The sequence below is a fragment of the Salvelinus namaycush genome, unplaced genomic scaffold (assembly GCF_016432855.1).
Source record: "Salvelinus namaycush isolate Seneca unplaced genomic scaffold, SaNama_1.0 Scaffold839, whole genome shotgun sequence".
Classification (NCBI taxonomy): Eukaryota; Metazoa; Chordata; class Actinopteri; order Salmoniformes; family Salmonidae; genus Salvelinus; species Salvelinus namaycush.
The window spans coordinates 80,001-94,595 of record NW_024061574.1 but is presented as its reverse complement, the minus strand read 5'-3'; the positions used below and the strand labels follow the sequence as shown (position 1 = coordinate 94,595).

The 14,595-nt window shown below is 47.6% G+C and overlaps 1 protein-coding gene across 1 annotated transcript in view; it reads left to right on the top strand.

Moving 5' to 3' along the window:
- Positions 1-379: 379 nt before the first annotated feature.
- Positions 380-14,595, top strand: part of LOC120043017 (ventricular zone-expressed PH domain-containing protein-like) — a gene marked incomplete at its 3' end in the record, with an annotated part of 91,767 nt that continues 77,551 nt past the window's right edge. The window contains exon 1 of the mRNA XM_038987750.1: positions 380-652. Coding sequence (XP_038843678.1) covers positions 380-652 — 273 coding nt within the window. The remainder of the gene's footprint in view (positions 653-14,595) is intronic.

Sequence of the window (14,595 nt, the reverse complement as noted above, 5' to 3'; positions counted from 1 at the left end):
ACAACAACATCAACAACAACATAGGCCTTTGGTTAGGAGGACACAGTCATTCTGTAGGAACGTCACATAGTTTTGCCCCGTAGAGTAAATCATGACCAGGTTTACCCCATAGGTTCACTCATTCTATTAAATCCAGCCTTTGACTATGGGGACATAAATCAATCCCAATTGACTTTATTGAAAAAGCTACGAATTTAACAAAAACTTCATTGTTCATGTTCATGTAATGTCATAAGGAATGAAGCTAGTACTTGAAGACAAAGCCATTGTTCACATGCATGAGATATTAGATAGGTCTCTTGGGAAATATTGAAGGTTTCTGGTAGACATGTCTATTTTTTTCCATTTATACAGCAACTTTTTACATTCTTCCTGAAGGATGAACGTCAGTGAAGGAATATTGACAACAAATGGTGAGACCTTGAATCTGTTGTCACAAATATCCTTTTACCTGGACCCTGTCTCTTGCCGTGTCGTCCCCCTTCTAGGTAACCACATGCTCCTACGCGTGTTGCCGTCCGTCTACCCCAAACTGCCCCATGCCATCCATCGTCACCTAGGCAACCTGACGGCCATGATGTCACAGCTCGAGTCACCGGAACAACAACACCTGCTGAGGCTGATCCAGATGGTCGCCGAGCAACAGCCACAGGTATGTGTGCGATTGCTCAGTGCGTGCCTGTGTGTGTGTGTCATTTATATGAGCGTGTGTGTGAGTGTGTGTGTGTGTGTGTGTGTGTGTGTGTGTGTGTGTGTGTGTGTGTGTGTGTGTGTGTGTGTGTGTGTGTGTGTGTGTGTGTGTGTGTGTGTGTGTGTGTGTGTGTGTGTGTGTGTGTGTGTGTGTGAGTGACTTGCCCGTAACAAACCCCTGGCAAAATGGCATTTGATGCGGGAGGAGTGGAGCGCATTCAGAGAACACATTAGTCAGGAGAAAGTATTCATACATGGGTGAATTAATACTGTACTGCACTCCAGAGAGTGGGGTCTAGGATGAGGAGAGTAGTGGAGACTAAGGGGAGTGTAATGGAGAGTACGGGGAGACTAAGGGGAGAGTAATGGAGACTAAGGGGAGAGTAATGGAGACTAAGGGGAGAGTAATGGAGAGTAAGGGGAGACTAAGGGGAGAGTAATGGAGACTAAGGGGAGAGTAATGGAGAGTAAGGGGAGACTAAAGGGAGAGTAATGGAGAGTAAGGGGAGACTAAGGGGAGAGTAATGGAGAGTAATGGGAGAGTAATGAGACTAAGGGGAGAGTGCCAAGGTGGGGGCAAGTTTTACCACAGTGGGGGCAAGTTATACCACAGTGGGGGCATGTTATACCACAGTGGGGACATGTTATACCACAGTGGGGGCAAGTTATACCACAGTGGGGGCAAGTTATACCACAATGGGGGCAAGTTATACCACAATGGGGGCATGTTATACCACAGTGGGGGCAAGTTATACCACAGTGGGGGCAAGTTATACCACAGTGGGGGCAAGTTATACCACAATGGGGGCAAGTTATACCACAATGGGGGCATGTTATACCACAGTGGGGGCATGTTATACCACAGTGGGGGCAAGTTATACCACAGTGGGGGCAAGTTATACCACAGTGGGGGCAAGTTATACCACAATGGGGGCAAGTTATACCACAATGGGGGCAAGTTATACCACAGTGGGGGAAAGTTATACCACAGTGGGGGCGTGTAATACAACACTGGGGACAAGTTATACCACAGTGGGGGCAAGTTATACCACAGTGGGGACAAGTTATACCACAGTGGGGGCAAGTTATACCACAGTGGGGGCAAGTTATACCACAGTGGGGGCAAGTTATACCACAGTGGGGGCAAGTTATACCACAGTGGGGGCGTGTAATACAACACTGGGGACAAGTTATACCACAGTGGGGACAAGTTATACCACAGTGGGGGCAAGTTATACCACAGTGGGGGCAAGTTATACCACAATGGGGGCAAGTTATACCACAGTGGGGGCAAGTTATACCACAGTGGGGGCATGTAATACAACACTGGGGACAAGTTATACCACAGTGGGGACAAGTTATACCACAGTGGGGGCAAGTTATACCACAGTGGGGGCAAGTTATACCACAATGGGGGCAAGTTATACCACAGTGGGGGCAAGTTATACCACAGTGGGGGCATGTAATACAACACTGGGGACAAGTTATACCACAGTGGGGGCATGTTGTAGAGATAGGGAGAGGGTGTCAGAGGCCAGGGGTTGGATTCTCCTCTAGTTGCCTCATTGGTCCTCAAAGAGGCTTGTGACTTGGAATACTTGGTGTTGCCTTTCTAAGCAGTCTGAAGCCTTTTCTGTATCCAGACTAAGGTGTTGGAGTATAATCAGGGCAGCCATATTGGATTCCTAAACATAGTTGAAGTACACACAAATAAGAACAGTACACTCATCTGAAAGATGTCTCTCATTTAAAACATATATTAATGGTATTGTGGCAGACATATTCAAAGTTGGAGTGACATCTGGGGATGGGGGGGGTCTGGCCAGGGCAGGTAATGAGGTGGTAGTAAAGGGGATTGAATTTAGCCAGTGAGTCCCACAGCAAGGCTGTTCATCACCCCAGAGATCACCCCCTGACCCCCTGACTAAAAGATATCATGTTTCTCACCGACCAGGTAAGACAGGGGTCAGTCAGGGGTCAGTCAGGGGTCAGTCAAGGGTCAGCCAGGGGTCAGTCAGGGGTCAGTCAGGGGTTAGTCAGGGGTCAGTCAGGGGTCAGTCAGAGCGACAGAGGTGGTGGAAGGGTCATAACTCTAACTCTTCAAAGACTGGTGTGTGTGTGTGTGTTTAGTGTGTGTGTGTGTGTGTTTGTGTGTGCGTGTGTGTGTCTGTGTGCGTGTGTGTGTGTTTAGTGTGTGTGTGTGTGTGTGTGTGTGTGTCTGTGTGTGTGTGTTTAGTGTGTGTTTAGCGTGTGTGTCTGTGTGCACTGTGTGTGTGTGTGCACTGTGTGTGTGTGTGTGCATGCACTGTGTGTGTGTGTGTGTGTGTGCTTGTGTGTGTGTGTGCGTGTGTGTGTGTGTGCACTGTGTGTGTGTGTGTGTGTGTGTGTGTGTGTGTGTGTGTGTGTTTGTTTGTGTGCACTGTGTGTGTGCACTGTGTGTGTGCACTGTGTGTGTGTGTGTGTGTGTGTGTGTGTGTGTGTGTGTGTGTGTGTGTGTGTGTGTGTGTGTGTGTGTGTGTGTGTGTGTGTGTGTGTTTGTGTGCACTGTGTGTGTGCACTGTGTGTGTGTGTGTGTGTGTGTGTGTGCATGCACTGTGTGTGTGTGTGTGTGTGTGTGTGTGTGTGTGTGTGTGTGTGTGTGTGTGTGTGTGTGTGTGTGTGTGTGTGTGTGTGTGTGTGTGTGTGCTTGCGTGTGTCCAGTGGTTTTAACATGAACATATTAGTGGGGTAAACTCATAGTTGCGCTTCCATCAAATACTGTATATTTATAACTAACCCTTCTTCTACATGTGGTTCCATGTGTATTACAGTCTGCCATCAAACATCAACAATAAGACATGCAGCCTATAGGATATTATAGGCTAATATTAGCTAGCCTACCTCCAAACAGATGTTAGCTACTGCTCCATGATCCACCACCAACCATTCCACGTGAATCTTCTTTTCCAGCTTGCTATATTTTAAAGTTTAGATGGCTAATGAGCACCTGAGACGTTTTATGTCTACATTTCCTTAATAATGCTAAGTTTGAAAAGGATTTGCTAGCATATAGCTAAGCTAGTCGACATGTTTCAGCTAGCTAATCTACCTAGCTTGAAGACGTGGTAACAGTGCCTGGTAAACAACTAGCTAGCTAATCTACCTAGCTTGAAGACGTGGTAACGGTGCCTGGTAAACAACTAGCTAGCTAATCTACCTAGCTTGAAGACGTGGTAACGGTGCCTGGTAAACAACTAGCTAGCTAATCTACCTAGCTTGAAGACGTGGTAACAGTGCCTGGTAAACAATTTAGCTAGCTAATCTACCTAGCTTGAAGACGTGGTAACGGTGCCTGGTAAACAACTAGCTAGCTAATCTACCTAGCTTGAAGACGTGGTAACAGTGCCTGGTAAACAACTTAGCTAGCTAATCTACCTAGCTTGAAGACGTGGTAACGGTGCCTGGTAAACAACTAGCTAGCTAATCTACCTAGCTTGAAGACGTGGTAACGGTGCCTGGTAAACAACTAGCTAGCTAATCTACCTAGCTTGAAGACGTGGTAACAGTGCCTGGTAAACAATTTAGCTAGCTAATCTACCTAGCTTGAAGACGTGGTAACGGTGCCTGGTAAACAACTAGCTAGCTAATCTACCTAGCTTGAAGACGTGGTAACAGTGCCTGGTAAACAACTTAGCTAGCTAATCTACCTAGCTTGAAGACGTGGTAACGGTGCCTGGTAAACAACTAGCTAGCTAATCTACCTAGCTTGAAGACGTGGTAACGGTGCCTGGTAAACAACTAGCTAGCTAATCTACCTAGCTTGAAGACGTGGTAACAGTGCCTGGTAAACAACTAGCTAGCTAATCTACCTAGCTTGAAGACGTGGTAACGGTGCCTGGTAAACAACTAGCTAGCTAATCTACCTAGCTTGAAGACGTGGTAAAAGTGTCTGGTAAACAACTAGCTAGCTAATCTACCTAGCTTGAAGACGTGGTAACAGTGCCTGGTAAACAACTTAGCTAGCTAATCTACCTAGCTTGAAGACGTGGTAACGGTGCCTGGTAAACAACTAGCTAGCTAATCTACCTAGCTTGAAGACGTGGTAACGGTGCCTGGTAAACAACTAGCTAGCTAATCTACCTAGCTTGAAGACGTGGTAACAGTGCCTGGTAAACAACTTAGCTAGCTAATCTACCTAGCTTGAAGACGTGGTAACGGTGCCTGGTAAACAACTAGCTAGCTAATCTACCTAGCTTGAAGACGTGGTAACAGTGCCTGGTAAACAATTTAGCTAGCTAATCTACCTAGCTTGAAGACGTGGTAACGGTGCCTGGTAAACAACTAGCTAGCTAATCTACCTAGCTTGAAGACGTGGTAAAAGTGTCTGGTAAACAACTAGCTAGCTAATCTACCTAGCTTGAAGACGTGGTAACAGTGCCTGGTAAACAACACATCAGTCCAATCAAAGTTACTTGGCACAAGACGTTGATTTATCTGTGAGCACCGAAGAGGAGCTTTTTGCCGGCTATCTCCCCCAGCAGGTGCTGCGGTGACGTCGTGTCCCCATGAGTGACAGTACCCTGAGCCAATCATGCGCAACCAGAGAAGATCAACGACGCCCACTCACTGTACCTTCTCTGTCTGCCCCTCCTCCACAGAAAAACACAGAGCAAGGCTGAAACAGCTGCATTTAGGAGCTGCTTTACTCAACGCAAATGTACCAAAACAATGGATATACGACCACATACGCTTAAAAAAAAAAAAAAAAAAAAAAAGTTTGTTAACTGATACAATATGTTGTTTTGACATGGAATACCAGAATTGCATGCTGGGTATTGGTGGGGCTCCGCTCAACCTGCCTCTCGTGACGCATCGTCACTGTGTGTATCCGTATGTGTCCATGTCTTTGATAGTTTAGGTCTCCATGCGAGCGTAATGATATTCAGGTTTCACCCCACTTTTCTGCTCCTTCTTCCTTTTCCATTCCCCTCAGATCCCTTCTTTCTTCTGTGTTCCTCCCAGACCTCTCAACAGTCCATTCCCCTCAGATCCCTTCTTTCTTCTGTGTTCCTCCCAGACCTCTCAACAGTCCATTCCCCTCAGATCCCTTCTTTCTTCTGTGTTCCTCCCAGACCTCTCAACAGTCCATTCCCCTCAGATCCCTTCTTTCTTCTGTGTTCCTCCCAGACCTCTCAACAGTCTTGCCTGATGTCCTGTTTTAGATCTCTGTGATCTTAGGACTGCTGTCACCACCAGGCCTCTTTCTCTCTCCATCTCAACTCTGCTCTCTCTCTCTCTCTCTCTCTCTCTCTCTCTCTCTCTCTCTCTCTCCATCTCAACTCTGCTCTCTCTCTCTCTCTCTCTCTCTCTCTCTCTCTCTCTCTCTCTCTCTCTCTCTCTCTCTCTCTCTCTCTCTCAATTCAATTCAATTCAATTCAATTCAAGGGGCTTTATTGGCATGGGAAACATGTGTTAACATTGCCAAAGCAAGTGAGGTAGATATTATACAAAAGTGAAATAAACAATACAAATTAACAGTAAACATTACACATACAGAAGTTTCAAAACAATAAAGACATTACAAATGTTATATTATATATATACAGTGTTGTAACAATGTACAAATGGTTAAAGCACACAAGTTAAAATAAATAAGCATAAATATGGGTTGTATTTACAATGGTGTTTGTTCTTCACTGGTTGCCCTTTTCTTGTGGCAACAGGTCACAAATCTTGCTGCTGTGATGGCACACTGTGGAATTTCTCCCAGTAGATATGGGAGTTTATCAAAATTGGATTTGTTTTCAAATTCTTTGTGGATCTGTGTAATCTGAGGGAAATATGTCTCTCTAATATGGTCATACATTGGGCAGGAGGTTAGGAAGTGCAGCTCAGTTTCCACCTCATTTTGTGGGCAGTGTGCACATAGCCTGTCTTCTCTTGAGAGCCATGTCTGCCTACGGCGGCCTTTCTCAATAGCAAGGCTATGCTCACTGAGTCTGTACATAGTCAAAGCTTTCCTTAAGTTTGGGTCAGTCACAGTGGTCAGGTATTCTGCCACTGTGTACTCTCTGTTTAGGGCCAAATAGCATTCTAGTTTGCTCTGTTTTTTTGTTAATTCTTTCCAATGTGTCAAGTAATTATCTTTTTGTTTTCTCATGATTTGGTTGGGTCTAATTGTGCTGTTGTCCTGGGGCTCTGTGGGGTGTGTTTGTGTTTGTGAACAGAGCCCTAGGACCAGCTTGCTTAGGGGACTCTTCTCCAGGTTCATCTCTCTGTAGGTGATGGCTTTGTTATGGAAGGTTTGGGAATCGCTTCCTTTTAGGTGGTTGTAGAATTTAACGGCTCTTTTCTGGATTTTGATAATTAGTGGGTATCGGCCTAATTCTGCTCTGCATGCATTATTTGGTGTTCTACGTTGTACACGGAGGATATTTTTGCAGAATTCTGCATGCAGAGTCTCAATTTGGTGTTTGTCCCATTTTGTGAAATCTTGGTTGGTGAGCGGACCCCAGACCTCACAACCATAAAGGGCAATGGGCTCTATGACTGATTCAAGTATTTTTAGCCAGATCCTAATTGGTATGTTGAAATTTATGTTCCTTTTGATGGCATAGAAGGCCCTTCTTGCCTTGTCTCTCAGATCGTTCACAGCTTTGTGGAAGTTACCTGTGGTGCTGATGTTTAGGCCGAGGTATGTATAGTTTTTTGTGTGCTCTAGGGCAACGGTGTCTAGATGGAATTTGTGGTCCTGGTGACTGGACCTTTTTTGGAACACCATTATTTTGGTCTTACTGAGATTTACTGTCAGGGCCCAGGTCTGACAGAATCTGTGCAGAAGATCTAGGTGCTGCTGTAGGCCCTCCTTGGTTGGTGACAGAAGCACCAGATCATCAGCAAACAGTAGACATTTGACTTCGGATTCTAGTAGGGTGAGACCGGGTGCTGCAGACTGTTCTAGTGCCCGCGCCAATTCGTTGATATATATGTTGAAGAGGGTGGGGCTTAAGCTGCATCCCTGTCTCACCCCACGACCCTGTGTGAAGAAATGTGTGTGTTTTTTGCCAATTTTAACCGCACACTTGTTGTTTGTGTACATGGATTTTATAATGTCGTATGTTTTACCCCCAACACCACTTTCCATCAATTTGTATAGCAGACCCTCATGCCAAATTGAGTCGAAGGCTTTTTTGAAATCAACAAAGCATGAGAAGACTTTGCCTTTGTTTTGGTTTGTTTGGTTGTCAATTAGGGTGTGTAGGGTGAATACATGGTCTGTTGTACGGTAATTTGGTAAAAAGCCAATTTGACATTTGCTCAGTACATTGTTTTCATTGAGGAAATGTACGAGTCTGCTGTTAATGATAATGCAGAGGATTTTCCCAAGGTTACTGTTGACGCATATTCCACGGTAGTTATTGGGGTCAAATTTGTCTCCACTTTTGTGGATTGGGGTGATCAGTCCTTGGTTCCAAATATTGGGGAAGATGCCAGAGCTAAGGACGATGTTAAAGAGTTTTAGTATAGCCAATTGGAATTTGTTGTCTGTATATTTGATCATTTCATTAAGGATACCATCAACACCACAGGCCTTTTTGGGTTGGAGGGTTTTTATTTTGTCCTGTAACTCATTCAAGGTAATTGGAGAATCCAGTGGGTTCTGGTAGTCTTTAATAGTTGATTCTAGGATTTGTATTTGATCATGTATATGTTTTTGCTCTTTATTCTTTGTTATAGAGCCAAAAAGATTGGAGAAGTGGTTTACCCATACATGTCACGTTCCTGACCTGTTTTCTGTTGTTTGGTATGTGTTTATTGGTCAGGGCGTGAGTTTTGGGTGGGCAGTCTATGTTTTCTGTTTCTATGTTGGTTTTGGGTTGCCTGGTATGGCTCTCAATTAGAGGCAGGTGTTTGACGTTTCCTCTGATTGAGAGTCATATTAAGGTAGGTTGTTCTCACTGTTTGTTTGTGGGTGATTGTCGTCCATGTCTGTGTCTGCGCACCACACGGGACTGTAGCGTTTGTTCGTTCGTTTGTAATAGTCTGTACCTGTTCCTACGTGCTTCGTGTTGTATGTAAGTTGTCATGGTTTAGGTCAGTCTACATTCGTTTTTGTTATTTTGTATCCTTCCAAGTGTTTGTTTTCGTGTTTCGTCGTTTGCTTTATTAAATCATTATGTATTCAAAACCCGCTGCACTTTGGTCGAATCACTACTCCTCCTCTTCGTATGAAGAGGAGGAGGAATGCCGTTACAGAATCACCCACCAAACCCAGATCAAGCAGCGGGTTAACGGACAGCAACGACAGCAGCAGTGGATCAAGGAGGATTGGACATGGGAAGAGATTCTGGACGGAGAAGGACCCTGGGCAGAGCCAGAGGAGTGTCGCCGTCCCAAGGCGGAGCTGGAGGCATCTAAAGCGGAGAGGCGACGATATGAGGAGGCAGCACGGAAGCAAGGCTGGAAGCCCGCAAGTACAACCCAAAAATTTCTTGGGGGGGGGGCTAAAGGGTAGTGTGGCGAAGTCAGGTAGGAGACCTGCGCCAACTTCCCGGGCTTACCGTGGAGAGCGAGAGTACGGGCAGACACCGTGTTACGCAGTAGAGCGCATGGTGTCTCCTGTACGTGTTCATAGCCCGGTGCGGGTTATTCCACCTCCCCGTACTAGCCGGGCTAGAGTGAGCATTGAGCCAAGTGCCATGAAGCCGGCTCAACATATCTGGCCTCCAGTACGTCTCCTCGGGCCGGTGTACATGGCACCAGCCTTACGCATGGTGTCCCCGGTTCGCCAACACAGCCCAGTGCGGGTTATTCCACCTCCCCGCACTGGACGGGCTACGGGGAGCATGCAACCAGGTAAGGTTGGGCAGGCTCAGTGCTCAAGGGAGCCAGTACGCCTACACGGTCCGGTATATCCGGCGCCACCTTCCCGCCCCAGCTCAGTACCACCAGTGCCTACACCACGCACCAGGCTTCCAGTGCGTCTCCAGAGCCCTGTTCCTCCTCCACGCACTCTCCCTGTGGTGCGTGTCTCAAGCTCAGTGCCTCCAGTTTCGGCACCACGCATCAAGCCTCCTGTGCGTCTCCAGAGCCCTGTATGCACTGTTCCTTCTCCCCGCACTCGCCCTGAGGTGCGTGCCGTCAGCCCGGTACCTCCAGTTCCGGCACCACGCACCAGGCCTACTGTGCGCCTCAGCAGGGCAGAGCCATCTGTCGGCCCAGCGCCGTCTGAGCCATCCGTCTGCCCAGCGCCTTCTGAGCCATCCGTCTGCCCAGCGCCTTCTGAGCCATCCGTCTGCCCAGCGCCTTCTGAGCCATCCGTCTGCCCAGCGCCTTCTGAGCCATCCGTCTGCCCAGCGCCTTCTGAGCCATCCGTCTGCCACGAGCCATTAGAGCCGACCGTCTGTCCCGAGCCATTAGAGCCGTCCGTCAGTCAGGAGCCGCTAGAGCCGTCCGTCAGTCAGGAGCCGCCAGAGCCGCCAGCCAGTCAGGAGCTGCCAGAGCCGCCAGCCAGTCAGGAGCTGCCAGAGCCGCCAGCCAGTCAGGAGCTGCCAGAGCCGCCAGACAGTCATGAGCTGCCCTACAGTCATGAGCTGCCCTCCAGTCATGAGCTGCCCTCCAGTCATGAGCTGCCCTCCAGTCATGAGCTGCCCTCCAGTCATGAGCTGCCCTCCAGTCATGAGCTGCCCTCCAGTCATGAGCTGCCACTCAGTCATGAGCTGCCACTCAGTCCGGAGCTGCCACTCAGTCCGGAGCTGCCACTCAGTCCGGAGCTGCCACTCAGTCCGGAGCTGCCACCCAGTCCGGAGCTGCCACTCAGTCCGGAGCTGCCATTAGTACAGAGTTGTCCCTCTGTCCTAAGCTACCTCTCTGTCCGGAGCTACCTCTCTGTCCGGAGCTACCTCTCTGTCCGGAGCTACCTCTCTGTCCGGAGCTACCTCTCTGTCCTGAGCTACCTCTCTGTCCTGAGCTGTCTCCTCTATGTAGGAGGGGCCTTAGTGAAGGTTCCTGGACCATGGTCGGGGGCGAGGGTCGCCACTCAAAGGACGCTAAGGAGGGGGACAAAGACAGTGGTGGAGTGGTGTCCTCGTCCACCGCCGGAGCCGCCACCGCGGACAGATGCCCACCCAGACCCTCCCCTTGAGTTGTAGGGGTGCGCCCGGAGTTCGCACCTTGAGGGGGGGGTTCTGTCACGTTCCTGACCTGTTTTCTGTTGTTTGGTATGTGTTTATTGGTCAGGGCGTGAGTTTTGGGTGGGCAGTCTATGTTTTCTGTTTCTATGTTGGTTTTGGGTTGCCTGGTATGGCTCTCAATTAGAGGCAGGTGTTTGACGTTTCCTCTGATTGAGAGTCATATTAAGGTAGGTTGTTCTCACTGTTTGTTTGTGGGTGATTGTCGTCCGTGTCTGTGTCTGCGCACCACACGGGACTGTAGCGTTTGTTCGTTCGTTTGTAATAGTCTGTACCTGTTCCTACGTGCTTCGTGTTGTATGTAAGTTGTCATGGTTTAGGTCAGTCTACATTCGTTTTTGTTATTTTGTATCCTTCCAAGTGTTTGTTTTCGTGTTTCGTCGTTTGCTTTATTAAATCATTATGTATTCAAAACCCGCTGCACTTTGGTCGAATCACTACTCCTCCTCTTCGTATGAAGAGGAGGAGGAATGCCGTTACAATACATCTCCATTTTGGATAGATAATTCTTCGTGTTGTTGTTTGTTTAGTGTTTTCCAATTTTCCCAGAATTGGTTAGAGTCTATGGAGTCTTCAATTACATTGAGCTGATTTCTGACATGCTGTTCCTTCTTTTTCCGTAGTGTATTTCTGTATTGTTTTAGTGATTCACCATAGTGAAGGCGTAGACTCAGGTTTTCCGGGTCTCTATGTTTTTGGTTGGACAGGTTTCTCAATTTATTTCTTAGATTTTTGCATTCTTTATCAAACCATTTGTCATTGTTGTTCATTTTCTTCGGTTTTCTATTTGAGATTTTTAGATTTGATAGGGAAGCTGAGAGGTCAAATATACTGTTAAGATTTTCTACTGCCAAGTTTACACCTTCACTATTGCAGTGGAACATTTTACCCAGGAAGTTGTCTAAAAGGGATTGAATTTGCTGTTGCCTAATTGTTTTTTGGTAGGTTTCCAAACTGCATTCCTTCCATCTATAGCATTTCTTAATGTTACTCAGTTCCTTTGGCTTTGATGCCTCATGATTGAGTATTGCTCTGTTCAAGTAGACTGTGATTTTGCTGTGGTCTGATAGGGGTGTCAGTGGGCTGACTGTGAACGCTCTGAGAGACTCTGGGTTGAGGTCAGTGATAAAGTAGTCTACAGTGCTACTGCCAAGAGATGAGCTATAGGTGAACCTACCATAGGAGTCCCCTCGAAGCCTACCATTGACTATGTACATACCCAGCGTGCGACAGAGCTGCAGGAGTTGTGACCCGTTTTTGTTGGTTATGTTGTCATAGTTGTGCCTAGGGGTGCATATGGGGGAGGGAATGCTGTCACCTGCAGGCAGGTGTTTGTCCCCCTGTGTGCTGAGGGTGTCAGGTTCTTGTCCAGTTCTGGCATTTAGGTCGCCACAGACTAATACATGTCCCTGGGCCTGGAAATGATTGATTTCCCCCTCCAGGATGGAGAAGCTGTCTTTATTAAAGTATGGGGATTCTAGTGGGGGGATATAGGTAGCACACAGGAGGACATTTTTCTCTGTTAAGATAATTTCCTTTTGAATTTCTAGCCAAATGTAAAATGTTCCTGTTTTGATTAATTTAATGGAGTGAGTTAGGTCTGCTCTATACCAAATAAATAAATAAATAAATCACTCTCTCTCCATCTCAACTCTGCTCTCTCTCTCTCTCCATCTCAACTCTGCTCTCTCTCTCTCTCCATCTCAACTCTGCTCTTTCTCTCTCTCTCTCCATCTCAACTCTGCTCTCTCCCTCTCCCTCTCCCTCTCCATCTCCATCTCCATCTCCATCTCCATCTCAACTCTGCTCTCTCTCTCTCCCTCTCCATCTCAACTCTGCTCTCTCTCTCTCTCTCTCTCTCTCTCCATCTCAACTCTGCTCTCTCTCTCTCTCTCCCTCTCCCTCTCTCTCTCTCTCTCTCTCTCCCTCTCCATCTCAACTCTGCGCTCTCTCTCTCTCTCTCTCTCTCTCTCTCTCTCTCTCTCTCTCTCTCTCTCTCTCTCTCCATCTCAACTCTGCTCTCTCTCTCTCTCTCTCTCTCTCTCTCTCCATCTCAACTCTGCTCTCTCTCTCTCTCTCTCTCTCTCTCTCCATCTCAACTCTGCTCTCTCTCTCTCTCTCTCTCTCTCTCTCTCCATCTCAACTCTGCTCTCTCGCTCTCTCTCTCTCTCTCTCTCCATCTCAACTCTGCTCTCTCTCTCTCTCTCTCTCTCTCTCTCCATCTCAACTCTGCTCTCTCTCTCTCTCTCTCTCTCTCTCTCTCCATCTCAACTCTGCTCTCTCTCTCTCTCTCTCTCCATCTCAACTCTGCTCTCTCTCTCTCTCTCTCTCTCTCCATCTCAACTCTGCTCTCTCTCTCTCTCTCTCTCTCTCTCTTCATCTAAACTCTGCTCTCTCTCTCTCTCTTAATCTCAACTCTGCTCTCTCTCTCTCTCTCTCTCTCCATCTCAACTCTGCCTCTAACCCTGTTACAGGGGCTGAGTCACTGGCTTGCTGGTGCTCTTTCATGCCGTCCCTAGGAGGGGTGCGTCACTTGAGTGGGTTGAGTTACTGACGTGATCTTCCTGTCTGGGTTGGCGCCCCCCCTTGGTTTGTGCTGTGGTGGAGACCTTTGTGGGCTATACTCGGCCTTGTCTCAGGATTGTAAGTTGGTGGTTGAGGATATCCCTCTAGTGGTGCGGGGGCTGTGCTTTGGCAAAGTGGGTGGGGTTATATCCTTCCTGTTTGGCCCTGTCCGGGGGTTTCTTCGGATGGGGCCACAGTGTCTCCTGACCGCTCCTGTCTCAGCCTCCAGTATTTATGCTGCAGTAGTTTATGTGTCGGGGGGCTAGGGTCAGTTGGTTATACCTGGAGTACTTCTCCTGTCTTATCCAGTGTCCTGTGTGAATTTAAGTATGCTCTCTCTAATTCTCTCGTTCTCTCTTTCTCTCTGAGAACCTGAGCCCTAGGACCATACGTCAGGACTACCGGGCATGCTGACACCTTGCTGTCCCCAGTCCGCCTGGCCTTGCTGCTATTCCAGTTTCAACTGTTCTGCCTGCGGTTACGAAACCCCTACCTGTCCCAGACCTGCTGTTTTCAACTCTTAATGATCGGCTATGAAAAGCCAACTGAGATTTATTCCTGATTATTATTTGACCATGCTTGTCATTTATGAACATTTTGAAAATCTTGGCTCTCTCTAATTTTCTCCTTCTCTCTTTCTTTCTCTCGGAGGACCTGAGCCCTAGGACCATACGTCGGGACTACCGGCCGTGGTGACTCCTTGCTGTCCCCAGTCCGCCTGGCCTTGCTGCTATTCCAGTTTCAACTGTTCTGCCTGCGGTTATGGAACCCCTACCTGTCCCAGACCTGCTGTTTTCAACTCTTAATGATCGGCTATGAAAAGCCAACAGATTTATTCCTGATTATTATTTGACCATGCTTGTCATTTATGAACATTTTGAAAATCTTGGCTCTCTCTAATTTTCTCCTTCTCTCTTTCTTTCTCTCGGAGGACCTGGGCCCTAGGACCATGCGTCGGGACTGCCGCCCGTGGTGACTCCTTGCTGTCCCCAGTCCGCCTGGCCTTGCTGCTATTCCAGTTTCAGCTGTTCTGCCTGCGGTTATGGAACCGCCACCTGTCCCAGACCTGTTGTTTTTCAACTCTTAATGATCAGCTATGAAAAGCCAACTGAAAATTATTCATGATTATTATTTGACCATGCTTGTCACTTATGAACATTTTTGAACATCT